The sequence below is a fragment of the Apteryx rowi genome, unplaced genomic scaffold (assembly GCF_003343035.1).
Source record: "Apteryx rowi isolate R43461 unplaced genomic scaffold, aptRow1 scaffold_24, whole genome shotgun sequence".
Classification (NCBI taxonomy): domain Eukaryota; kingdom Metazoa; phylum Chordata; class Aves; order Apterygiformes; family Apterygidae; genus Apteryx; species Apteryx rowi.
In genome coordinates, this window is record NW_020448752.1 from 2,661,203 (window position 1) to 2,687,602 (window position 26,400).

Consider the following 26,400-nt stretch of genomic DNA (forward strand, 5'->3'; position numbering starts at 1 on the left):
TATAAATAATGTCCGTACTGGAAGAAATTATCCTTCCACGAAACTTTGAAGGAGAAGGTGACATTCAAAAAGAGAGCTGGAGGGAAAGGAAAAAGGGAGATGCTAGCAAAGACTGATGTCAGGAAGTTACACCAGGTGCCTCTGAAGCAGGAACAAGAGGAGCCGCTTTAGCTTCTACCGTAGACATGTTCCCCATGCTCTGAGACCATCTGAACTCTCACCTGTACAACTTATTGAAGTGATATGAAATTACTGTACATTAGCAGTCTAAGCACTCCTTTGCTGCCTCCTCTTGCCCAGTGTTAATGATAATGTATGCAAACTTATCTGTAAAAGCACAAGTTGGGCAGCGAGAAGCAGGTAAGCTCTGTTTCTCAGTGTCTGTCCTTGACTATACGCTACTTCAGTCCAACATGCAGAGCTTGTGGAGTGGGTGGTTTTCTCAGGAAAGGTCAGAGAGAGAGCAGAGCCAGTTCCCGGGCTCCTACAAAGGGCCTCTTGTGCTGGGTATATCCCTAGGGCAGAAGGGTACCAGAGCAATATGCAGTCATGGTCTACAGCCAGTGATTTTTGCAGGCTCGAAGGACTGAATTCTTACATACATGAAATCTTGACGTCAGTATGGTCTCCTGATTGTAACTGTAAGGAATACAGTGCAGCCTTCCTTACGGGGCTTCCTCCCCAAGTTACAGGGTGTCTCTTCCTCTCTTTTCACCCATGCATGCAAAAGGGAAGTCAGTTGGATCTTGGCACTTTTCTTCTTCAAGTTGCTTTTGGGGGTCTTTGAGTTACCCTCAACAAGAAAGCCTACAAAGTTTTAAGAGCGTGAAGTATGACCGAGAGAAGCAGTCAGCTGATCATTTGTTTAAAGAAAAATAAAAAGATAACAGAAAATGTGCTTTTTCTAAAACATGAACTGTTGGGATCTCCTTCCCATAAATAATTTCCCAATTTCTGGTACTCATTCCAAATGATAACAATTTTTGGTGAATATTCTGTGCAGCAGAAACTCTGGGTCCTAACCATATTCAGTGGTATCTTCTAAGCCAAAATACTACAGAAGTATCTCTTGGAAGGAAGAACCAATAATAAGGTTTCGGCGCTGAATGAAGCAATACTCCCATTAAATCACCATCACTGGCAACCTCATTGTCTCCTCTTGTTGTCTTATGCTAATGGAGATTGTACTGAATCCACGGAAAAGCTTATCTTGTGATTTATGATCATAAAGTTTGTGGTGCAAAAATTTGCCTAGGATAACAAGCTTTTTTAGATCAACAGGTACATGGCCCCATACAGCCAGAACACCTGTGTTTACCTGAGTATAGAAAGTGGAGAGACCTATATTTTGCCATCCTCTCTCCATATGGAACCAGGACTAACTGCACTTTGCTGTTAACTCTTTGAACTAAACCTACTGCAGATTTCCATTTTCAATGGAAATCTGGTGTACCACCAATGTTTCCTGCCATGAGTAATTCTCACAACAGAAACCGTTTCAGAGTCCATCTGCTGTAATGAGTATTGCTGCAACTAGAAAGTGGGTAAACATTGAACATGCCACTGTTCCTCCCTTAGAAGAGACTAAAGAGGCCAAACTGCTTGGCTCACTCAAATGGCTACATAACTCAGCTTTCTGTAGCCAATTGGTTTTGCCCCAGAGATCTATAAATGTACTGGTTAGCAAATATCCCATTTTCTCTAATATCTTTATCATTTTGTTTCTGTTATGTGTAGACTTTAAACACAATATGAATCAAATCCTTATATTGCTTTTACCGGGCATCTGGTAAGAAAAGACTTACTTCATCTAATGGTCAGGTTTGAATCTACCCCCTGCTTTTTTTTTCTTTAACATTTATTTTCTTTTGCTCATCAGGCATGACCAACATTGTGAATGACTAAGTGTACAGATCAATTATTGTGATTAAAATTGATCCTCTTTGCAACGTACTCCTGGCTGCACAGTTCACAAACCAATGCACATGAGCTCATTTGACTTGGTCTTGCAACTATCACACATCGTGGGAATGTCACTGAATACAGTGGAATTATTGCTCATGTCAAGACTACGGTATTGAACTATCTGCAGAACAAAATGCGCGCTGTGTTTGTATACTTTATGCTTAATGGTAAAGTCATATTTCATTTTGAATACATTTTAGAAATGTGCCATTTTACAGCAAGAGGCAATGTTTGGGGCTTTTATATAATATGGGACCTTAGGTATCATGAAAGTAAAATATACCTTTGTTTCCTCTTACAAAATATGAAAAATAACACCTAGTTTTACAGTCTTGGTTGAAAAGCATCGAATAAATGCTAACTATTTGTAATACTTTCTTATGTATTTATGAGCTCATCATAAACAAGCAGCATGTAATGCTGAAGCACACAGGAAAGGGAAAAAAGACAGAAAAAGGGGATGATGACAACAGAGTAAAAAATAAGAGCAACAGAAAGTCGGAGTTGAAACATGACAGAGAGGGAGAACTTTATTTATTTAATGAGTGCTTTAAACCTCACTGCCTCATTCATGTCCTGAAAGCCACCACCACCTTGTAAGTGCATGCATTAAAATAACAAATCCATACGCCTCCATCATGTTTGGAAATTGAATTCTGCTGCAGTTTTTCAGCACTCTTATGTAATAATTCTGTTTTTTTTCCTTATTTTCAGTACACTTTTTTCAATTCTAGATCACCCTCTTATCCAGCTTAGTTTGTCAGTTTTATTTCTGAAAAGTGCTATGGAGGGGGCAACATATAATTCACAATTCAATAAAATTTAAAGAAAAAATGGTTCTTGCATCAGAAGTGAGATGGAGATTGTCTAGGAGGGAAGGTGAGGGGGGTAGCAGGAGATAGACTTTAACTAAGTTGCTTCTTTTGGAARAGTTTGGAGAACTGAGAGTAGGTAACTCAACAGAGTACAGCGTGGCTGAGGTTCTAAAATGGACATATCAAGAACTGAAATTCAAAAAGCAGGAGAAAAGCATTCATAAACCGTGGCTGTGCAGTGTGATCTCAGCCTATAGAGAAGAAAGCGGCACTGAAAATCTATGTTATAATTTGTTTGAAGTACTATGTTAAAAAACCCACTAGCTGGAAAGAGGCAACAAGTGCATCTTCATCTTTCAAAAACAAGGGATACAGCAAGCTCCTCRATTTAGAGGAGGAAAGCAGAAAGTCTGTACCAATAGTTCAGAGATTAGTCAACAGAGTTATTCATTTCAAAGAGGAGGCTGTTCAGGTGCCAAATAACAGTGACTCAGTTGTCAATATTACCAGTATTCCTTTTCTTAGATAAGACAGGAGAGAGGGTCTTAGCACTGTCTGAGTTACCGTCAGTGATGTCTCATTCTGCCCCCAAAATAGAGCTCGTGGCCAGCTGAAGTGCTGCTAAAATGGACCTGAACTGAAACAAGCCTAATGGCAATATAGCTGCACCCCATATGGTATTTTATTTTGGTGGGTTATGTATGATGCATTTATGTTGAAACTTGCCAAAGCAGGACCATTTCCCTTTCAGACCTGAACAATATTTGTGATGGAATCACAGTTTTCCAGACAGCAGGAGTGAGAAATCTTGCGTGGAGGACTCCTGCGTCTGCATGCGTGGCCCTCCCAGAGTCTTGCCCTAATCATCTTCCTGGCATCTGGGATACCGTCAAGAGACGGGAAGGAAGAGAGGCCATGAGTTTTCCTGCAGCAATCTGCAGCGCAAGCTGGCTGTGCCAAGGGAGTAAATTGAATCAAAGGGATAATAAAACTAACAGTGTTTGTAGTCACTGGATCTTTCAAGGAGGACTGAGTATTTAAGATGTGCTTCTTGCTTCTTCCGGTCTCTTTTCAACTTTTTCATGTGGAAAAGCAGCGCCACACTTCTCTCCTTTTAAGGCAAAGAACTCTTACTGTTTACTAAGCACTGGGCTTTCTTTTGAATCTCTAATTAATAAAAAAACTTGAAAACTTTAAATGGTTAGGAAATTCAAGGGCAGCTTCCAGACTCTGCAGCTTTTGTGTAAACACTCCAACTGCAATGATAGCCATGGAATTACCCTTGATTTACAGCAGTGCAAGGAGAAACAGAAGTTGTTCCACTTTTGCCCAAGGGAACAGGTACCCATCAGAGTAGACTAAAACTGGATGGGGTCTCCCTGATGCTTGAGGAGGTAGCAACCGGAGGAAGCAGAAGGAGCTCCCTGTCTTTTAGTATGCAATGACGTTGTGCTTCTGTTACCTTAAACCCGGCACTTTGACCTTTAAAGAGTAGAACGGACAAGGTTCAAACTCTATCTCCTCCATGGGTAATTGTGTAACTCCTGCAGGGAYGTCCAGGTGGAACTGAGATTAGAACTACCCGCTCTCTTCATAAGGATACTGGACCGTGCATTTGTCTGCAGGTTCCCTTGAGCTGTAAGACCAGCATTTTAAGAAATCTCAATCAATATGATTTSGCCTGCCAGATTTATTCCCTCCTCCGTGAAATAGTAAATTTCAAATGAAAGCATGCAGAGAATATGCAATTTTATATATTTTAATGTACTTGCAGTATGTTATTACAAGGAAAATGACCACATATATATAACATTTGTAAGTGTCTTTGCATTCTTTACTGACATCCTGTGAGTGCCGACATTTGCAGCCACAGTAGACAAGAAATTTAATTCAGGTTGCTGCAGATAAGTGCTGCGTAATGTGTATTTTCAAAAGTGTGTATGTTTTATTTAGCCATGAAAATTCAGTGGTGTGTGTCAATGCAAAAAGAACTTTCTTTCCCTAGTAATGCTGCTTTCCTCTTAATCACTGTAAGAGTAATAGGATTTGATCATAAACAGGCCAATAATCCTTAAAATCTTCTCTACAGTTTAATCTTCTTAAAAGCGACAGGGCTATGTGGAGAATAAGCCGTGCCATCTGTGGATAAGCACGAAAATAACAGGTGGATGAGAGGGTGGAGACCACCTGAGTATTTACTTTTGCAGTTAAATGCTGTAGTCCAGCATAACTATTTTTAAACAACTTGGTGCTTAGGGTGAAATCCATCACCCACTGGGTCAACAGAAAACCAAATACTTTACATGCCGTATATTGAAATTACCCTATCAACTAGTTGCAAAGCAATAAAATCCCTTTTTTGTGACACAACCACAACCACAATGCTGTCATGGAAATGACTGAAATTCACTGGCAGCATTTCACTTACTTACAATCCTCCAGCCATTTAAAGGGATGTTTCAAAAAAACATAATAAATTATAGGGTGAACCAACAAAAACACTAGACTAATTTCTCTAAACATTTGCTAATGTAAAATTAGAAAGCAATAATGTAGGAATTTTCATAAGTGTTATGTCCCATTAAGTTTAATTTTAGACCATTCAACTGACCAACCCTCTGAACTTTATGATGTTAAATTTCACTTTAAGATCCAGCTTTTAAAGAACATCTTCTCTACTAGCGATGTCATGGTACTAACGTTTTTTGTTCTGCAAGGAATTCATAGCTTGATTCCATCTTTCTAAACTTGCTCTGGCTCTTTATTAAGGGAACTATTGATGGAGAGCTTGAAAATGCAGCTAGCAGTCAAGTCAGAGGCAAACAGACTGATTTCTCCACAACTCTTCTCCCTGCTGCCTTTGTTTTTCCTTCTAATGGCCATGCAGGATGTTAGAGGAAGGACACCAGAGATTTAAGTATCCAAGTTAGGTATCTCTGCTGATGTGAACAACACGAGAAAAGGAAGTTAAGTGGTTGGCACGCATTGCTTTGCAGGAGGCTTGTGTTCTCAAGAGAATGGGAAAGGACGTGGGGGACCATCACCCATAGGATATTTCTTCAGTGGTCACAAGGGAAGAGGGATCGAAGGTGGAATTTGACTCAGTTGCCTTACGTCCTGAGCAGTGCTGAATAGGTTGTATCCTAGTTGACTCCCTCCTCTGTCAGCTGTGTGAATCTGATTTATACTTTCTCAGGTTCGATTTAGGTAAACATTACATGCTGCTATTTCTGAGTAGTTTTTTCTTCTTTGCTCTTTAACATTGTTTGGGATAATTAGCTCAGTCCTACTTCTCTTTGACATCACTGTAATGAATCATTTTTTCAAAGCAGATAATCACTCTAATAGTTCCTATCTAATGTTGCTGCCACCTCCATATCATGTCCTAATTAATGAGTTCCAGTAATATTATGAAAAAAATGTGGCTATTCAATGATCTAGTGTCTGGTTCTGACCCTGGAAAACCTTAATCATTTAACTATTACTCATGAGAATCACTGCACAAGCTTCTAGGAGGTTGATTTCAGTAGGACTGTTCATACAAGAGTAGTCTGTTCGCAGTCAGTTCTCTATTAAATATGTTAAATCACCATTACATCTCTCCACAAATTTGGTTTTTAAACCAGAGACAATAATACTTCTCTCATTATAGTAACTGAACTCTTGATATTGAGACTAGTGATATTGAGAATTATCTACCAACGTGCGTCAGCTCTGGAAAATCATACATTGTCATTGTCTCTTCCCATCTCTTAGGAGCAAGATCTTTCTCCTGAAAATGTACTTTACATGTCCCTTACCTACTAAACCATAAAACTGCAGTTGTTAGTCACTGCATGTCTGTCACACGTCAATATTTCAAAGCTTTTGTAGTTAGGATTCAGCCATCTTTATCACTACAAATTCAGACTCTTGAGACACAAGCTAGAATAATTACTAACTTTGGTGAAAAGTGTCTTCTGCCACACTCATTACAATTCCTTTGTTTTAAGTGCTCCCATGCTATTACCATATCTACAAGCCATTCATGTGTGAATTTAGCTTAGTGGTGGTAAAAGAGGAAGCTCTCACAGTTTAGATACATTACTTTACTTGGCAGGGTTTTGCTTAAAATGCTTCAGCAAAAACACACTATTAAAAGTGTAGCGAGCAAGCTTCCTCTCCTACTGCTGCTGTTCCTGTGACCAACCGAACCGGTCATCTCTCCTAGGTTGCCAATCCAGAAGCTCCCACCTCCACAAAAGAGAGAGCGCAGGTAAGTCCTCTGGACTCCTTGACCCCATCTCAATCTTTGTTGACCAGCCCCAGCTTTGGGAATGACAGTTTTCCGTTTATCAACAGAGGATTTTGTATGGCATTTTCAGAAGTATCAAAATGAACGAAACGCCTTATTCCTGCTGTCTTCCCATAAAAAGAGTTAAATAATACTCATAGGCACATCTGAGAAATCCTATTTACTGTACTGAGAATTTAAAAGACATACAGATTGATCCTAATAAATAAATATGGATTCGAATTATCATAAAGCAGGATTCATTTCATGTTCCAAAACCTTTTCTGAACACCATATTTCTGAAGACTACATATAGGCATGTTTATGACTGAGAGATAAGCTCATTCTCCTGAAGAAAAAACATGACTTCATGTTTGAAAGCTTAGCTAGCTACAGAGAAATGAATCAGTATTTTTTCCTAAAAATTTTGCTATCTAAAGAAATCCTCTTCTTATGGAAAACAAGCAGTGAAGATGAACCTCTTCTTCCAAATTATCATTGTCCAATTTTCACTGCCTCTAACAGCTTCCAATTACAAACCCCAACACATTACAAGACTATACTCAGTTTGGAACCTTGCTTCTTGTCCACGATGTATTCAGAAAGAAAATGATAGCCTTAATATCTATTTCTGTAACAAACAGATGTTTTATCGTTAAAAAGGACACAATATTTGTACAGAGTCAAAGAATTTTATACAGAGAAAAGTCCTCCATCTGAAAAATGCAGTCACTCCCCTAGTCTGAAAACTAACGCTCTTGAAGTGAGTCAGCCAACAGACCAGCAAGAATGTTCTTTGGGTTTTAGCAGCATTAATCTAGTTATGTTCATGGCCAGCTAGAAAGATTTGTTAAAGCAGAAAAGCCCTAGTCTGATAGTTTATTTCATCTAAATTAGGTAAATGATGAATGAAATCTAAAACTTTCCACAGAACATTAGGTTTCGAAGAGAAAAATATATTGGCCTAAGTCTAAGTGCAAGTGATACGCCTTTAAAATACAGTGCATTTAAATTTTAGAACCATTGCTTCATTTACCCTGTAGCACGCAAGTGTGATCAATAAAAAGTTACGGTTTGAACTTAGGGAGCAGAATATATTCAGCACGAATTACAAAGCTTTTAGGATTTGGACTGAGTAGCTATGAGTTTTGAATTAACAGTCAAGCGTTATCAGAAACTAAGCTTATGACACTTCTCAGATGTGGGATGTCAAGCCTGTATGAAGTTCACTCACCAGATGGCTGATTTCTCCCATCCACCACAGCCCAACTAGATGAGAGTCAACCACTAGAGATGGCAACTATGCTTCTGGGAATGATACTGAGAGGATTACCCCAATATTCTTCTGGGATACTGACAGACAAGGGAGATTTGCTTTATGGTTAGCTGATTGTTAATAATAAATTGATGACTCGAGAGGTCTTTTAGTGTTCTAAAAGATTAGAGTGAAACTGCCAGTTCCTGTAAATGCCTGAATACGCTGTTTGGAACTTCAGCAGGTGAAGTTCTTGCCCCATTTATCTACAGAAATAAATGTTAAAAAGGAAATAAAAATAAAACAAAAATTATGACATTTACATCTTAAAATACATCATCTCTATTTTACATCTAACTAGGATGTACAGTTTTGTATTACAAATACTAAGTTCATTTCATCCTACTACAAATAACTATTTAATTAAAAGCTGAAGGCATTCAGAAATACATTCTCTTAAAATGATTTCAAGGTGAAAAAACCCTTCAGCTAATGATAAGCTTGTGAACTTTCTGCACTGCTTTTTTCAAAGTTCTGTTCCTGTAACTATGTTCTGTCTAGCAGTAAATTCAAAGGCATAAAATCTCATTTTTTCACTCTTTCCAGGCGTTGAATAGTTTATTAGATACGGTGAAGGTTGCTGTCAYTTCGTTTTGTTTCTTTTTTGGAGAGGTTGGGTTTAGAGGATGGGTCTTTGTCTTAGGTCTGTGTATAAAATTATGCTGTTGTTAATTAATATATATTGCAATTAGTGAAAGTCCTCCTTAGTTCTTTCAAAATTATTGGTTCAGACTCTCAGTCTTGTAAAAATTAGACACTATAGTACTTTAACAGCTTCTGACTGAAAGATATAACTTCAGGAGAAACTTGCATCTCAAGATATCGGAGTGACTCAGCAAGGTGACTCAAGAAAATAATTTAGCCTGCTGGAGGAATTATCACTTATTAAAGCAGACTGTCACGAGCTTGGAAAATGACATCTACAGCACTTCGACGCTGAGCACAACTCTCAGTTGCTCTTTGTGTTCCAAGTGACCCGAAGCGAGACCTTGCACGCTGAGTGGGGTATCTTTACTTAGGCATACTGGTATACATGCAATAAAGGGCAAAATTTTAGAATTTTTTGATAAACAGGATAAAAATACAGTTTGGTATCAAATCCCTACCTATACTAATGGTTTTATATAGGTCATCCTCTGTGTTATGAAGAAGATTATGACCTCTCTTCTCCAGAATATTAACCTTTGTATGTGTCACACTAACTACAAGTCAGTGGAAGTTCTTCTAGTAAATCCAGTGGGTGTTAAATCAGTATCTTTTTCCAGGTTATTTCTTTTTTTCCTCAATGTATTAAAAATCTGTAACTTAATCTACTTCTATTCTCTACAGTTTCAAAAGGAAGAAAAGAGATTACAATATCCCAGAATAGCCTACAGCTGCAGGTAGGACAGACTCCAGGGAATTCAGTTTAGGGCCAGTAAAGTTTATAGAAAAATTGTGTGGGATTTATAGTTCATTTAATTACCTACATGTAATAATATTCTGCTTCCTTGGAAAAGTAATTCCACTAGTTTCTTTAGTTATAGGAAGAAAAAAAAGAACAGCAGCAGAAGCATGTGATGTGATAGAAAGTTTTCAATATTTTCCCCAGTATATCAGAATTTGACGGTATTTTCTTGTCAAGTTTAAAATTTATTACCACTAAAAAAGTATTACAATATATTTATATTGTATTTCCTTTTTTTCCAAATGAAACATATCCCAAGAGAGGATAAWCTTAAAAATAGAACAGAAAATTTTTATTAAACTATAAATAAATTATAGGCAAAACCAATAAAAAGCTTTAGTCTGTGTCATCCTTGTCCTATATATATAATGGTTTCATATGTGTGTGCATGCATAGGTGCAGATATACATAACATATTGTATAATATTCTAACTTTAGCAAAAAGTTCATTAATAATATAAGCCATAATACTGTAAAGCAATTAAGCACATGTTTATCTTTAAACTAATTATTAAGCTAAATATTTTTTCAGGGGAAAAAAGGAAGGCTTAGCTAACTGACTTTTTCTTTTTTCCAAAACAAATAAATATAATCCTGATTTTTTAACAAATATTTTTCTGATAGTTTGAAATTCTGAGGTTAGAGTCTCACTAGTAAAATCCTCATTCTTCAGTTATTACTATTTCATGCTTAACTTTATATACAATGATTTGTTTCATTAGCACCAGCAGAGTGCCCAGTATTAATCCTGCATGTAAGCGTCTGCAGGACTGGGTTTTAAAATGCATCTCCTTAGAACGGAGATCGTATTTTATTTTGTGCTGGGCCATATTTACTGAGGATGTTATTTAAACTGGGGTTGAACAGTAAGGTGGCAACTTTGCTTGGGCTAATAAGTTCTTGATAGAAAGATGAGAGCTGACTGTGAAGAACTGCAGATACTGAGTGACTGGACAATGAAATTGCAGGTGAAATTCAGTGCAGATAAATGTAAGTGATACACATGGAGAAAAAAATCTAATTTTACAAATAAAATGAAGGTTCTGAGTTTACTGTTACTATTCAAGGACAAGGTGTTGGGTTATGATAAGACTGAACAGACTATTACAAACCTTTATGAAGGAAGAGAAAACAAAAAGAAAACATTATCAACAACAACAAAAACATGATTTTATATGAAACCATTTCTGGGCAAGAAACGAAGCAGGGAAAATGCTTGAAATGAAGCAAGACTGAAGAAGAAATTACTAAGGGGGGTCTAAGATAGGAGACAAAACCGTGTTTTTTGTAGACAAAACCATGAATGTCACAGAGAAGGTGAACAGGGAAGGGCTCTTCACTCTCTCGTCTGCTGACGAGTTGGGATGCCCTCATGAAGTTAGCCAAAAGCAAGTTGGAAACCAACACTTCATGCAGTGAAACTATTTTACAAAGGGCATTTAAGATGCTAAAATTTTTCATGAACTCAAAGTCCTAGAAGTAAAATCCATCAAGCCATTAAACTCAAGCCTGATCAGAAACCTCTGGCTCAGGAAGTACCCGTATCACAGATTGCTGGAGGCTGGGAGGGTACGCTGGAAAATACCATTTTGTGCTTGCCTTCTTCTTATACTGTTCTCTAGACACCTGCTATTGGCCCGTCAGAGGTGCCGTTTGGCTTGGTATGCTCATTTTTGTGTTCTTATGATATTAATTACCATGCAAATGTACATGTAAATTGCTTAAAATTATTTAACAAATTTCTTGATCCCAGGACCTTTTGGACCAGGGTCTTCTCTAGAAAACAGTCAGTACTCTGCTATGTGGCATTTTTCTGCATTTTTGCCTTCTGCATGATTGCTGATGTCCCACTCTGTGAAGGATGGTAGTGACTCATTTATGAGTAAAGTTGCTCCAGGTATTGGGAGCCCTCGGAGGCGGCAGCGCCTTGCCCTGCCCCGCCGGCCGGTCGGCATCGCGCACCCACCAGTTGGCATGAGGCAGAGGCAAGGCTGAGGCCGTCCCTTCCCCGCACGAATTATGTAGGCGAAAGAGCTGAAAGGAGGGTGAGAGACGAAGAGCTCTGTGAGAAACCCGATGAGGCTGAGGGGCGGCTGTGAGACTGGACGGGCAGGTGGGAGACAAGACGGCGCGAAGGGGCGAATGTGCAACAAGATGGCGTGAAGGGGGAAACATGTGACAAGATGGCGTGAAGGGTCAGGCGTGTGACAAGATGGTGTAAAGGGGGCAAGTGTGTGACAGAATGGCGTGAAGGGGCAGATATGAGAAATAAGAYAGTGTGAAGGGGCAGGTATGTGACAGGATGGCACAAAGGGGCAAATATGTGACAAGATGATGCTGTGGGGCAGGTGCGTGACAACATGGAGCCAAAGGGCAGGTGTGAGACAAGATCACGCTAAGAGGCAAACGTGAGACAAGATGGTGCCAAGGGGGAAATGTGTGACCAAATGGTGTGAGGGGGCAGGTGTGAGACAAGATGGCACAAAGGGGCGAATTTGTGACAATGCAGCGTAAAGGGGCAAATGTGTGACAAGGTGCCACGAAGGGGCAGGTATGAGAAATAAGATAGTGTGAAGGGGCAGGTGCGTGACAAGGTGGCAGGAAAGGCCAAACGCAAGACGAGATGGTGCCAAAAGAGAAATGTGTGACCAGACGGCATGAGGKGGCAGGTGTGAGACAAGAGGGCACAAAAGGGCAAATGCATGACAAGATGGCGTGAAGGGGCATATATGAGAAATGGGATACTGTGAAGGGGCAGGTGCATGGCAAGACGGCATGAAGGTGTGAGAAACCAGATGGTATGAAGGGGCAAACGTGCCAAGGGAGAAATGTGGGACCAGACGGTCTCAGGGGGCAGGTGTGAGACAAGATGGTGTGAGGGGCCAGGCAGAGGACACGGCCCGTTGGGTTCTGGGAGAGGCGCTGAGGGAATGGGCGCCCTGCAGTGACGAGGTAGCCGGAACGAGGAGACGCCAACGGCTGCGCACCGCCACGGCCACGGCGGCCCCTGCTGCGCCCGCGCGCCCACCCCGTGACTGGGGGGGGGGAGGGGGCGGGGCGCAGACGCGCTGCAGGGGGCGGGGCGGCTGCGCGCGCGGCGGCGCGGGGCGGGGCGCGGAAGCAGGAAGCAGGAAGTCGGCGGCGCCGCGACTAGAGCGGAGCCGGCGGGTAGCGCCGGGCCGCAGCGTCTCGTCCCCTCCGCTCCCCTCGGCCGGGCCGGAGCCGCCCCGGAGCCGCCATGTCCAACATGGAGAGTATCCTTGAGGCCGGGGGCGGGCGGGGGGCTGCCCGTTCCCGGCGCGGGGCGGCAAGGCCTGGCCCGGCAGCCGGCGCGGCCCCTGGGGCCGGGCCTCGCCGTACGCGGCCTGGTCCCGGTGGCCCCGGCGGGGGCTGAAGTGCGGGGGGCGGACGGCAGCTCTCGGCCGGGGGGGAGCCGCCGGGCCGGGGCAGCTCYGCGGGGGGAGGCGGCGGAGGAGCATCCTGCCCCTCCCCGCGGCGCCCGGCTGTCGGTGGGGCTGGAGGCTCCCCCGTGGGTGATAGGAGCTTGCAAAAGCCTTTTTCCGAAGGAGGAAACTTTGAGCTGCTGGTGTGGAGCTAAAAGAACAATGTTTTCTACGTTTGGGTTTCACTCTCTGTGTATTGATGAAAAAGGGACCAGGAAGGTGTATATCTGTTTTGATGACAAGACCAGGTCTTACTTGTTTCATGCGAAGCAGTTAATCCTAGCTGCGGGTGTGAGCAGAGGAAAGGTGAACTTAAAACCCCGTAGTGTAAAGAGGGGCAGCTCCGTCACTGGTGCAGAAAACACACATTTGCCAGCAGTGCAGGTTACCCTAAAAACCAGGAACATCTGGAGTCCCATGCATCAGGAAAGGTGCTGTGTTGAGACTGGAATAGAGTCAGCATCGCTGACCTAATGGCAATTGGGCTTTCTCCCAAACAGTGACTGCTGTCAGCTGAATAAACTGCTTGGTGTTTTCTGATATTGAGAGGAAGTGAGGTGGGGAAAACCCTTGTGGCCTTCCTTGCTCTATAGAAAGATCTTAACTCACAGGTTTWAAAAAAAAAAAAAGTTTTAAAAGGTTATAGGTAATGAGGTTGGCTCCATGTAGTTGAAATGTGCTGCTAGTGGTGAGCACCATCCCTTATGATAGGGACTAACTGGATGGAAGTGTTGGAGCAGGTGATTGTGTGAGTCACAGTTCATTGACGAAATCTAGTTTCACTTGAGTTACTGCACATGGAGGAGGAGGAGGCTTGCAGGGAGGAGCAAGTATGTGCCTGTCATGGGATGAAAGATGAGTGAGGTAGCAGAGTGAGCTATTCTAATGTCAAAGGTGAATGTCCCAAATGAGTAATTGAGGAAGTTATTTCAAAATAAACTCTGAAAAGCTGTTTCTCACAGCAATCGCTGCAAATAAGTGATGTCATATTTTACCTAGTTATTCTGGTCACTGAGCTGAAGTATACTTGAATGAATAACCTAAAAGTATCGGATTTCCTGTTTGGTAATTTACCTAATGTGTGACTGTGAACAGGTCAATGTAATACACTTAGTAGTGTTGAAAGGGACAGTGACCTAGGTTTTAAAGCAAAGAAACATAAATGTAAGCAGCAATTTTAGTATTACTGGTAGGTACCTTAAAAGGATATCATAATGTACAGGCATAGTTGTTACTTTTTAGTTACCTGTTTGTAACCTTTATAGGATAGGAAAACAGATGTGTCTGCAAACGCTGTGATGTCTTCAAGTTGCTGTCAGAGCTTCAAGATGCATGCTTGGACTTCAGAAAAAAAGAAGTTCTGAAATGAATTATATACTTTAAAAAATGAAAAAAACTTGAAGTACCTCATGAAGTTCAACAAAGGGAAGTGCAGGGTCCTGCACCTGGGGAGGAATAACCCCAGTCACCAGTACAGGTTGGGGGTTGACCTGCTGGAAAGCAGCTCTGCGGAGAAGGACCTGGGAGTGCTGGTGGACACCAAGTTAAGCATGAGGCAGCAATGTGCCCTTGTGGCCAAGAAGGCCAATGGTATGCTGGGGTGCATCAGGAAGAGTGTTGCCAGCAGGTCAAGGGAGGTTATTCTCCCCCTCTACTCAGCCCTGGTGAGGCCACATCTGGAGTACTGCATCCAGTTCTGGGCTCCCCAGTACAAGAGGGATGTGGCACTACTGGAGCAAGTCCAGCGAAGGGCCACAAAGATGATTAGGGGACTGGAGCATCTCCTTATGAGGAAAGGCTGAGAGAGCTTGGCCTGTTTAGCTTGGAGAAGAGGAGGCTGAGAGGAGATCTTATCAACGTGTACAAGTGTCTGAAGGGAGGGTGTCGAGAGGATGGGACCAGACTCTTTTCAGTGGCGCCGAGCGACAGGACGCGAGGCAATGGGCACAAACTGAAACACAGACACTTCCATCTTAACATGAGGAAAAACTTTTTCACTGTGAGGGTGACAGAGTCCTGGAACAGGTTGCCCCGAGAGGTGGTGGAGTCTCCTTCTCTGGAGATATTCAAAACGCACCTGGATGCAATCCTGTGCAATGTGCTCTAGGTGACCCTGCTTGAGCAGGGGGGTTGGACTAGATGATCTCCAGAGGTCCCTTCCAACCTCAGCGATTCTGTGATTCTGTGATAATGTTTAGCTTTATGTGCTTTCGCTTAACTGTTAAGCATCTTGCTGCATTCTTCTTTTTGGGATATAAAAAGGTGACATGAAAGAAGTGTACAAAGCTTTGTCTTCATTCTTGTTTGGGAAAAACTGATGTTATTTGGGAACTTTCATTAGCAGGCTTTTAAATATATGCTGGCTTTTGGTTTTGTTTTGTTTTGTTTTTTGCAACACCTGCTTGTTCTCCATCACTAACTTGAAATGCAAATCATTCTAAATTACGATGAAGTCCTGTTCTACTGTCATCTTAGATCTTTCAGCTTTAGCAGGACTTGGAAAAAAAAAACACTAAAAAAAAAAAAAAAGAAAAAGTTTCCCTTGCTGACTTCAAGTGTTCTTTCCCCAAAAGTCAGATGAGAGAACTGTCAAGGAACTCCCGAATTGCTTGAGTGACCCAAGAGTGGGAGGCTGCTCTGTAAGGGAGCTTCATGAGCAATATAAATTTGAGATCATGCTGTTGCTTGACAGGACAGTCCTGCCTGCAGGTTTGTACCTGTGCGTGGCCAGCCAAGCCTGTTTGCTACTGCACTGTAAACTTCTCTCTTGTTTGGGGGAGATGTGTGGGGTTTTTCTAGTTGGTTTTTTTTTTTTTTTTTTTTTCCCCTCCAGGCAAATCAGTAATGAGCATATGAACTTTCATATGCTTTGGTGTTCCAGTTCACTGAGAGCTAAGGACACTCTGTCTGTGAAAGTAACTGGCAGAATAAGACTTTCAGTTTCTCTGGGGGATGTTTGTTTTGTTTTATCAGCCGAAATTGGGTTTGCTTTCAAACAAAGCTAGTTTGGGATCTGAACTTATTTCTGTGGCCTTACATTTTAGAACCCAGATGACAATGGTATGTGGCATTATAATTGCAAAACAGCTTGGTAGATCTCCCTATTGTGTGAATTTCAAAGGTTTATTTAAATCACATTCTACAAGTTTTAATATGATTAAAAAGGAAATGCAATATACGTTAGGTTTGGTGGTGCACCAAACGAGAGCAGAATACTGTACGTAAATATTGATCCTATTCTTGGACCCTTAACTTGTGCTGTAGAGCACCTGTTTAACTTGAAGTTTGCTGCAAAAGAACTTAGCAGAAACTCAAAAAAATGTGACAAAGAAGAAAAGGCCGAAAAGGCTAAAATTAAGAAGGTAAGCAGTGAATCTGAAAGCGTGCTTTTTAGATCTGTTGTTTACGTGTTACGGCAGAAAATTTTCTGGTATTTTTTTTATCATTTTGCTGCTATTCATGCTAATACTATTATGATAGATGCTTGTGATTTAAGTTACATGACTATAAAACTTAACATACGTATTAAGTGTAAGAATACACTCTTTATTTAAGAGTTTGTGGCATTTATTTCCTTAGAAATTGTCTTGAATGTATTTTGAGAGCGACTACATTATTCCCAAAGTTAAAATATTTTGCCTTACTGTTTATCATCTTGTTTTAAAAGTGTTTATGAAGAAAAACTTTAAAATAGTTTTTGAGTCCTTGACGTAGTAAAGAAAGAGCCTGAACTTAGTTAACGATTTTTTTTTTTTGTCCATGAAATATAGTCATGCCAACAGTATCTGTATTTGGTGATTGATACTGAAAACATTTTTAGGGAAGGGTAAATTTATGTTTACCTTCTATAAAAACCTTCTACTTGAAGTGCATGCTAGACATCTCTTTCCTTGGAAAGAGATTAGGCGTTCACATCTTAAAGGTTTGAGAACTGTTGGGGAAAAAAGGTAAAAGATTTTTTTTTTCCTCTTTTCATAAAAAGATATTGTGATGGATTAATGCTTATTTAAGAAATGAAATAGGCTATCCAGAAATCCTGTTTGCAAAGGTCAGGGAAAGTTAAAATGTGTTTGTTTGCTTTTAAAAGGCAATCCAGAAGGGTAATATGGAAGTTGCACGGATACATGCAGAAAATGCTATCCGACAGAAGAATCAAGCAATCAATTTCTTGCGCATGAGTGCCAGGGTAGATGCTGTAGCAGCAAGAGTTCAGACTGCAGTGACAATGGGCAAGGTAAGGCTGTTTTCGCAGTTCTCGGTATGAATTTGTTGCAGGGACAGGATCTCCAATCTTGTAAGTGTCTTAATTCTATCTATAATGAGCTGAAAAGTTTGAGTTTTGTTTTCAGGTGCAGTCAATAATAAATCAGGAAATGGAATTAACTGACAGTTGCTATTTAGAAATTAATTGCTCTCCACTGTGTCTTGTAGCTTGTAACCTTTGGCTCTTACTGCTCATGCTCCTAAAGATACAGGGTCTTCTCTAGTTAGGCTGTTAAATTATTGTGAAAGGTACTGCTCCCTTTCACTTTCCAAATACATTAAGTCATGACATAGGGCTTCCTGATCCAGAAACTTTTTTAGCTCGTGTAATCTGTTAAGGTGGTACACTACTGCACTGCTGTTCAGACAGAGTTTATTCTACCCCATAATGAGTATACCAAATATATCTCTTGACATTTGACAATTTGAGACCCTMTAACATGCCATATAGATCTCACTTTCTTTAGTGGGTTTCAGCTCAGAACACTTATTTCAAGTGAATGAGTTAATCTATAAACTTCTGAAGTGGTAGGAGGCATAAAAAAGGTGAAGAATCTACATAGCCATAATACTTGCCCTACTAATCGATATTGTAGAATCTCTCAGGTAGAGAAAAGAGGTTATTAAGAAGCTGCTTTTTTTTTTTTTGTAATAGTTTTCCTTTACTTTATCTCATTTCAGGTAACAAAGTCAATGGCAGGGGTAGTTAAATCTATGGATGCCACACTGAAGAGCATGAACTTGGAAAAGGTAAGTAGAAACTTGCTCTTCTTGGAGGTGCACATTGAAAGCACAAAGGGCAGTGGATGCAAGTTTTGTACAAAAGGGATGTTCCAAGGAAGTAATAAGGACAAAAGTTTTAGCAGTGAGGATACTGGACGCTGGAACAGGTTGCTCAGGGTGGTTGTGGAGTCTCCATCCTTGGAGATGCTCAGAACTTGACTGGACCAGGCCCTGAGCGACCTGCTCTAACTTCAGTTAAATCAACTTCAAATTTGGCCCTGCTTGGGGGATGGGTGGATGTTGCACCAGATAAACTCTAGAAATTGTGTGCAGTCTTAATTATTCTGTGATTCTAGTTTTACCTGTTGAGATATATAGCTCTTCTGTTACCTGCAGATCATTGACTGGATTCTTATTGTTTGTAGATATCTGCACTAATGGATAAATTTGAGCATCAGTTTGAAACACTAGATGTTCAGACGCAACAGATGGAAGACACAATGAGCAGCACTACTACACTAACAACGCCACAAGTAAGAATAATAAATTAAAATTAAGCAAGCTTAAAAAAATTGGATATGACTAAACTATATGGGAATATTGCCTGCTTCTCTTTTGTTTCTGCCTACTTTGAAAAATGGAGTGTTTTCACTTTGGCTTTATGCTTCTTTGATTTAGGCACTAGTTCAAGTTATATTCACAAATACAGAGGATCTCATATACGTATTGTATTCAATTTCACTCTTACTGCAGGCTTCATTTTGTATTATATATTGAGACTATTAGCCCTCCTATTGAATAGGCAGCATTTTGGTGAGTTCTTAATGAGCTTCTGAGCCAGACACTGCAGAATCAGTTATCAAAGCAAAATGTACTGTGAAATAATCAACAGTTCTAACTCCCTGATATTAACAAAACAACATTAGTCACCACCAAGTTTAGCAGTAATAAGTGCCATAAAAAGATTAATTACTTGTTTTCAGGTCAGATGAGTGTTTACTAAAACACATTCTTAAGCAATGCTTAACATAGTTAAGCATTGCTTATTACCTCTCCCCTTTAGAAAAATGTTATTTCAACAGGAGTTTTGTCAGAGAGAGAAATTTACTGGAAACTGTGATTTGTAAATAAATACGTAAACCTAAATCCACATCCAATAAACCAAATCTATTGGAGGTGAAGGGTTTTCTTTTCCATGTTATGCAAAACAGTGGTTTAGTGGTTAATAATTAGCAGTTGATAACACTTATCATATTCAAGTACATATATTAATTTTTCTACATGTAAGCTTCGTTCTATAAGAAGCATTGTGGATCAGAAGCTAAAGTTCAAGTGATGGGAATTTGACAGGCTGAGCTGTGCTTCTTGTCTTTTGAGTTCATATAGTGCCCTCTGGTGCTTAAGTACAGAGTTGTTCAGTCAAAGATGTTTCCCTTTAAATCAGTTTTGTTAAAAATAATTTCCATTGTCTCAAGATTTAATGGAAGAACTTGTCACAAGCTACAATATCAAACTGATCAAGTTTTTGTTTCTCTACTTTAGAACCAAGTGGATATGCTTCTACAAGAAATGGCAGATGAAGCAGGGTAAGTAGTATGCTTGATGAATATTACTTGAATAAATGTGAGTTCCAACAACACTTCAAGGTTAACTCTGAGCTGGGATAACATTGTAAATGTATCAGTCTCTTGGAGCACATAAGAATCATTATTCTCCTTTCGCCTTTGGACATAATTCTTGTAATGGTTTTGTTGCCATTATTTCATTTTGTTTCCATTCAAAGCTACTGTGAATGTCAGTGTGCAGAGGAGGTTGTGCAAAAGCCTAATATAACATTAGCTCACTTGTCATGTCAGGATTGCATTTTATTATTTACTTGGATTGGCTTTAGCATTAGCAATCCTTGCAACGTTTCTCCATTCTTTTCCTCTTCCCCCTCCCCCCGCCCCCAAAATCCCCATTAAAACTTTCTGTAGTTCTGCTCTCACCAATTACACATTGCAAAAATGGATCCTCATGATTTATTTAAACCTTTGGAGTTATGCTGAAATATTTCAGAGAACTTTAATTGCTATGTTGGTGACACATGAGTTGTGTCACTCTGGCTTGAGGATGAGAACCTTTGACAAGTTCTGCAGTAGAACTTGTGTAGGTTTCGTATCCTTTTGTCACTCATATATATGCTGTTTCTAATATACCTTTGTTAAACAAAATCTTGCTCAGCCCTGATTAAGTAGAATTTATTTATTTATTGCTAGTTATAGTAGAAGATTTGTCTTTTTGGTGATAAATCAAGTTTCCTTTTCAAATTGCCTAAATATATTCATGTGTTCATGGGACACAAGTGACCTCATGCTATCTCAGATATTGCACCGTTTGTCAATTAAGGTACTTCTTCCTTTAGCCTTGTATGCCTGACTTGTGTTTTTTTTGTTTTTGCTCTCTTTTATTAACTGTAGTCTTGATCTGAACATGGAACTACCTCAAGGACAGACAGGTTCTGTTGGTACAAGTGTTGCCTCGGCAGAACAGGTAGATATTAGATTCAGTAGAAATTAATGTGTTCTAGAGAAGTGGGGTATGAGAATTAATGCTTTACTCAATCAAAGCAAGCTTACGAAATTCTGATCAGATTATTATCTGTCCATAGTAAATAGTGTGGGTGAAACAGTCTTTAAAAGCAAAATAATTTTAACAATATGTTTGCCTGTTTAGTAAATACAGTAAATTTAGAAATTTCAGGTGTAGTTTTGCATGGTGTTTCACGGAGTTCAGACTAATCGTCTGTCCTACCTACTCTGAAACTAATGAATCCAGCCATCTCCCAGAAGATACGCTAGGCCTTTTTCTTCTCCCTTTAATGTGTAAAAGATCTTAAAGAAATAGTGCAAAGGATTTTATATTTGCTCTAGATGGATATCTTAGAATTTCTTGTGCGTGGGCACATTTTGAGGTAAAGGTTGCACAAATACAGAGCTGCTTTTCCCATGCTGGGGAATATATTTGAGGACATACAAGGCAAGCAGTTTACTCCTCTCATCTTGTTGTAGTGCAGAAGGCTCTAGAGAATTGTGTTAGCTGACCCATGTTTGAGAAGCCACAAGTGTTCCAGAATCTTTGAAGGTTCAGCTTTGCCTTGTACCAATCCTCCAAAAAAAGTTAAATCTACTGCTATATCCTCCTAGCAGTACCAGCCTTGGTCACCTGAGGGTGCAACTGAGGTTCTTTTCACATCCACATAAGGATGCAGTTCTGTAAACTCTGATTTACATTTGCAAAGATCATACCTAAAAATTATCTATACTTGGTGTGTTCTGCACTTTGTTTCTAGGTATCCACTGTTGGAGACAAGATAGCTAGATGGACCTCTGGTCTGACTCAGTATAGCCTCTCTTAAGCAAATCTTGTTATGACTTGTAGAAGTTTATTTCATACCACCTTGACATGAGATTGCTTCACCATTGCAGAACTTTGTAACAATTAATTTTCATATTACTCTTTTTTTTTCCTTTTCTTTCGCACTTCTGCAGGATGAGCTGTCACAGAGACTGGCCCGCCTACGTGATCAAGTTTAAGTTAATCAAAGCTGTGGTTCTTTGTACATGCTTTCAAAATACCCTTTATGTAACTAACCCTACACTACACTAGAAAGGTGTATACAGTATGGCTTACATGTTTAAATACTTGTAATATATGATACTTCACTCCTAGCTTGCTCTTCTTTCTAAATACATCAGGTAGTTCAAAAATATCAGCTCTCTAATATCTTTTTCTGTACATTTTGAAGTTGATATATTTTTTGCAAGCTCTTTCATAAAATCAAGCAGTAATGTTGGCACATTCTAGCTGAAAGAAAAGCAGAGTGTCATTGATATATTTTAAATTATGAAGTGAATTTTTTAAATTATGAAGACTGTTTATGGGTTGGAGAACTGTTGTATTCAGTTCAGATGATTGCTATAGCTAACTCCCTACCCAGCCAAATTCATTGAACACAGAGGTGGACAGTGTGGACTTCATGGAAATACACTTATTAAAACAAATAAGTGGACTTCAGTCTGTAGGGTTTTTTTTTTTTTTAGCATTTTAAAGCTACAGTAATAACTCTGAAATTAATGGTTCGGTTACCAAAAGCTGTTTTCATATAACTGGGAACTTGTATGGTGTCATCACTTTAGTACAGGAGGAATAAAATCTATTTTTCAACACTTTGTCAGTTCTGTTGAATGCTATCTCATGGTTTAATGCTGAGTGCTCCAGCTTCTCCAGTTTGCTTTCTTCTCAGTGTCTTGGGGTGCAGCCAGTTATGCCACTCACCCCTGTGGTTTTTTTTCTATTCTGTGTTACTCCCTGTCTTTCCTTTTCATCTAGGCACTCTTTTTATATGCAAGGAAAAGCCTTATCATAGTATTCTGCATTTTAACATTCTGTCATATATGAAAAATATGAAGGTGCTTTTGCTCAAGTTCAGGTCTTCATAGTCCTCCTTGGTGAGTCAAGGTCCCAGTTCTGTTTCTGCTAACCGGGACGCTCCCTTGGAGTAGCTTTTCCTCCTCGGCCTCTCACACGTGATCTTTTCTTGAGTACAGTGTTGGAGAGAGGGAAGTGAGCAGTGGGTAAGTAGACTAGGCCAGCTCTGTCAAAGGGGCAGGCTGCAAGATTGTTTCAAGATAGGTATTGGTAGTGTTGGGTTAGGAACAGCTCCTGTTTTGTAAGATATAGTACTGCTCTCCGCAGATACGATAATATGATTCGCAATACTGCGGTGATGGAGAAGCTAATTTGTTTTAGTTATTCCTTTAACCCCTCTGCCTTTCTGCACAGCGAGAGGGAATCTACTGACCTCTTTCAGTAGCTTCAAACTCTTCCTTCAGTTGTGAGGTAAAGAAATGATTGTAGAGATTTGAAGCTGGAACTACTTGTGTTGTGTTGTGATATATAGTGGGGTAAAGAATTTTTTTTCCTGACTGCTGGGACTTAATTTTTTGTTTTATCGTTTTGGGGCTGAGGGAAGAAGGTATGAAGCTTTAGAATAGGAATTAGCTCTTAGTTCACTGGTGTTCAGGATCACATGGTCTTTCTAGTGTTGTGGAAATGTTTGAGTAAGTGTTTTTAATCATGCAGGATTTTTTCAGTGAAAGTGTACAGAGATGAGGAAACATGTCAGAACAGTTTCAAGCTATGTTTTGAATGTGTTACTCAAATCACTTTGAAGCTTTACCAGGATGTTATGTAATGAAGCATCCAAAGTTACTGTAAAAATAAGAAACAGAAGAGACAGAAAAAACAGCCTAAAATATTCTGGAATCATATCTCACATTTGCAGCCTAAATTAAATTGTTTTCTTAAAACGTGGTCTTTTCCCCACGTTTACACTTATTTTCAGTGAAGCTTTCTTTTAAACACTTTTGAATCTTCCAATTTCTCCCGTTTAGAGGAGGAATATGTTATAAACCGTATACTCTAGGTACATTCTTTTAATATTATTGATAAAATATCTTAGGAAAGATACCGTATACTACACCTTTTTTTTTGTAGCTACTCTGAGCGATGTAACAAAAAACATAATGTTTTTTTCTACACAGCCAAGTTACCCACAGCTTTGCGAGCTGCATGTGTGTGTGCCTTTGCCTTAGTGAGTTTTTTACTACTATTTATTTTTTTTTTTTGAGGATTCTGTTGCTTCCTGTGTCATGATAGGGGCTACATACCTGACTAGGGACTAGAAGGTCACTAATGTGCAATACATCCACATAAGAATTTAGTTTGCACTTGCTTGTTCATAGACCTATACCATAAACTATGGAGGTTTCAGTGTTTAATGTTAGACAGCTCTTCAGCTAGTTCTTGTCTGGCTTGTTTTAACATTAAATATTATCATGCTGCTTTTGGACTGCCCCGGCCATTCTGAAACTGTTTGAGGGGGTAGATAGAGAGCCCATAAATTTGCTTGTCTGAGTATGTTGCCTTTTGCCTTGAAACTTGGGGATTTGGAGGCATTTAAAAATAGATGGAGATACGACTGATTAGATAGCCACAGGCAAAATATTAAGTAAGCTTCATTATCTTACTGGCTATATACAGCTTGTTTAATAATTTTGATCTTCTGGAAGTCCCAGGCTTGCTAACACTGGTAGAAGAATATTTTTTTTCAGTATCAATTTTTAAAGGGATTAAGAAATAAATATAAAGGCTTGATTATCATAATTAGTTAATTTTACCTCTGCAGAACTATGATTTAAAGAGGTAGGCAGGCTTAGCTGATCTGAGGAAGAAATGTGTTCAGAACTAAATTTTGCCCTGCAGATTTCTCTCTGAGAATTGCTGTGTATTTGAATGGGGCCAGGATTTTGTACTAGTCCGTTCTGTATACAGATCTTCTGCCCTCTCCTGGGGAAAACTTATTTCTTCTCTCTTTAGAAACATTTGTTTATGAGAACTGGCATTCAGAAAGGTTTAGTAGTTATGTCTTTAATGCATGTAGTTTTCTCTAGTTTTTTGGAAATGCTTAAAACTGAAGTTACTCTTAGAACAAATTTGACTCTTGTATCCTTTTTTTTTTAATTTGAGTTTCCCAAGAAACATTTGCTCTCTGTTTTCTGAACAGATCTCATTCCTCACTCTTACATTGCTAGTGTTTCTTGTAAGTTGACTGTGTATTTTTGTAGAAGTTAATTTCATGTTAAATAGATTGAATGAGCTTCTATGTAATGTTAATACCAGATAATATTTCAATATTTTTGTTTATGAGCAGACGCATGTGAAGTGAAGCCTATTTGAAATGCTGCAAGATGTTTCTGCATTCTTGGAATTACTTTTACAACTGCTAGTGTAACGGTAGTGTTAGTCTTTGGTCGTTTGAATTCCAAATTTGAAAGCCATAAAAAAACTTCAGATTAAATGAGAAGGAAGGAAAGGAAGAGAGAAATCTAACTTTCTCAACTGAACTGGGGTATAATCATGTTCCTTTTGTAGAGATCCTCAGAGTCAAGAAATAGTGAAATTTTGTTAAATATAATCAGCAATTCTGAAGCTGATGACATGTATAGAGAAGAGAATAAACTTTTTTAGCTCAGGTAGGGTTCATTTTGAAAACTGCTTTATCTTTTATGAGTCAATTTGTAAATGTAACTGGAAGACAAATAAAATTGTACAGCAGAAGTATTTCGTGTGTGTTCCTAGGTTATATGGCTATTTGCTGGTGGGTCTTAAATGAACCAACAGGCAGACTTCACAGTATCTTGAATAGATTCTTGTGAAAAAATAATGAGAAAATTAAATCTTTAGAGAGAAATCAAGGAGAAGGAAAAGCAGGTATTATCAAGAAAGATTTGGGCCAATATTTTAGGAAGTAATTATGATCAAGTATACCAACATGAAATACAGTCTAGTTGTATTTAAAATTTTATAATGTAGTCAAAAATGTTTACTCTGGTGTGGACACAACAGTATGTCCTTTATCTGAGAAGCTTTTCCTTGTCCTTGAGGTATGTAACAAGGGGGAGAAGGAAAGAGGAAAACTGGCAGGAGATGGTCTGTTTTGATTTGTCTTCTGTGGAGCTAAAAACTTCCATTTTTACTTCCCCCTTCCATTATTGTTTAGGAACCAGCAGAGGGAGCTTGAAGCTTTGTTTTTGCATAGGTCCTGTATAAGTGATTATTATGCTTTAAAATCCTTAAAGAGGACTTTTACAGAGTCATCACTAACTAGTTTAAGGAGCTATTTGTTGCCTTTGGGACCCTCAGTTCTGGAGAGTATCAAGGCTAAATGGGAAACTACCTTCACCAGAGTTTGGATCCTGGGCGCTATGAGCTGTTCTGTTACACAAAATGCCAGCTGGAAGCACATTGCTGAGTGTCATCTGGTAATTTGTCTTAACATCTAACTATCTTTTGCTAAATACACTTCAGGGCTTTTCCTTGCTGTCTTTAGGAGTTAATGTGGGAGTTGGAAAATGAGGTAGTGAATAACTTTGTCCTTAATTGTTGTATTTCTAACCAACTTGTCTTGGGTTTCTTTGGCTGTCGTGTATTCTGGTTTTGTCCTGTGATAATTTTTCCATTTCATACAGAGAGAAATGCACACTGTTTAGTGATTGAAAAATGTATTTTAATATGAGAAGTCATTTTCTTATTAAAAGTGTTGCCTATGTTGA

General features: G+C 39.4%; 1 protein-coding gene across 1 annotated transcript; it reads left to right on the forward strand.

Annotated features, from left to right (window-relative positions):
* Nucleotides 1–12,934: 12,934 nt before the first annotated feature.
* On the forward strand, nucleotides 12,935–26,400 carry CHMP1B (charged multivesicular body protein 1B). The gene is made up of 8 exons (XM_026066175.1): nucleotides 12,935–13,069; nucleotides 16,523–16,620; nucleotides 17,346–17,492; nucleotides 18,203–18,271; nucleotides 18,670–18,777; nucleotides 19,787–19,830; nucleotides 20,704–20,776; nucleotides 21,775–26,400. Exons 1-8 carry the CDS (start codon nucleotides 13,054–13,056, stop codon nucleotides 21,817–21,819), a joined length of 600 nt encoding a protein of 199 aa, XP_025921960.1. The 5' UTR covers nucleotides 12,935–13,053; the 3' UTR covers nucleotides 21,820–26,400.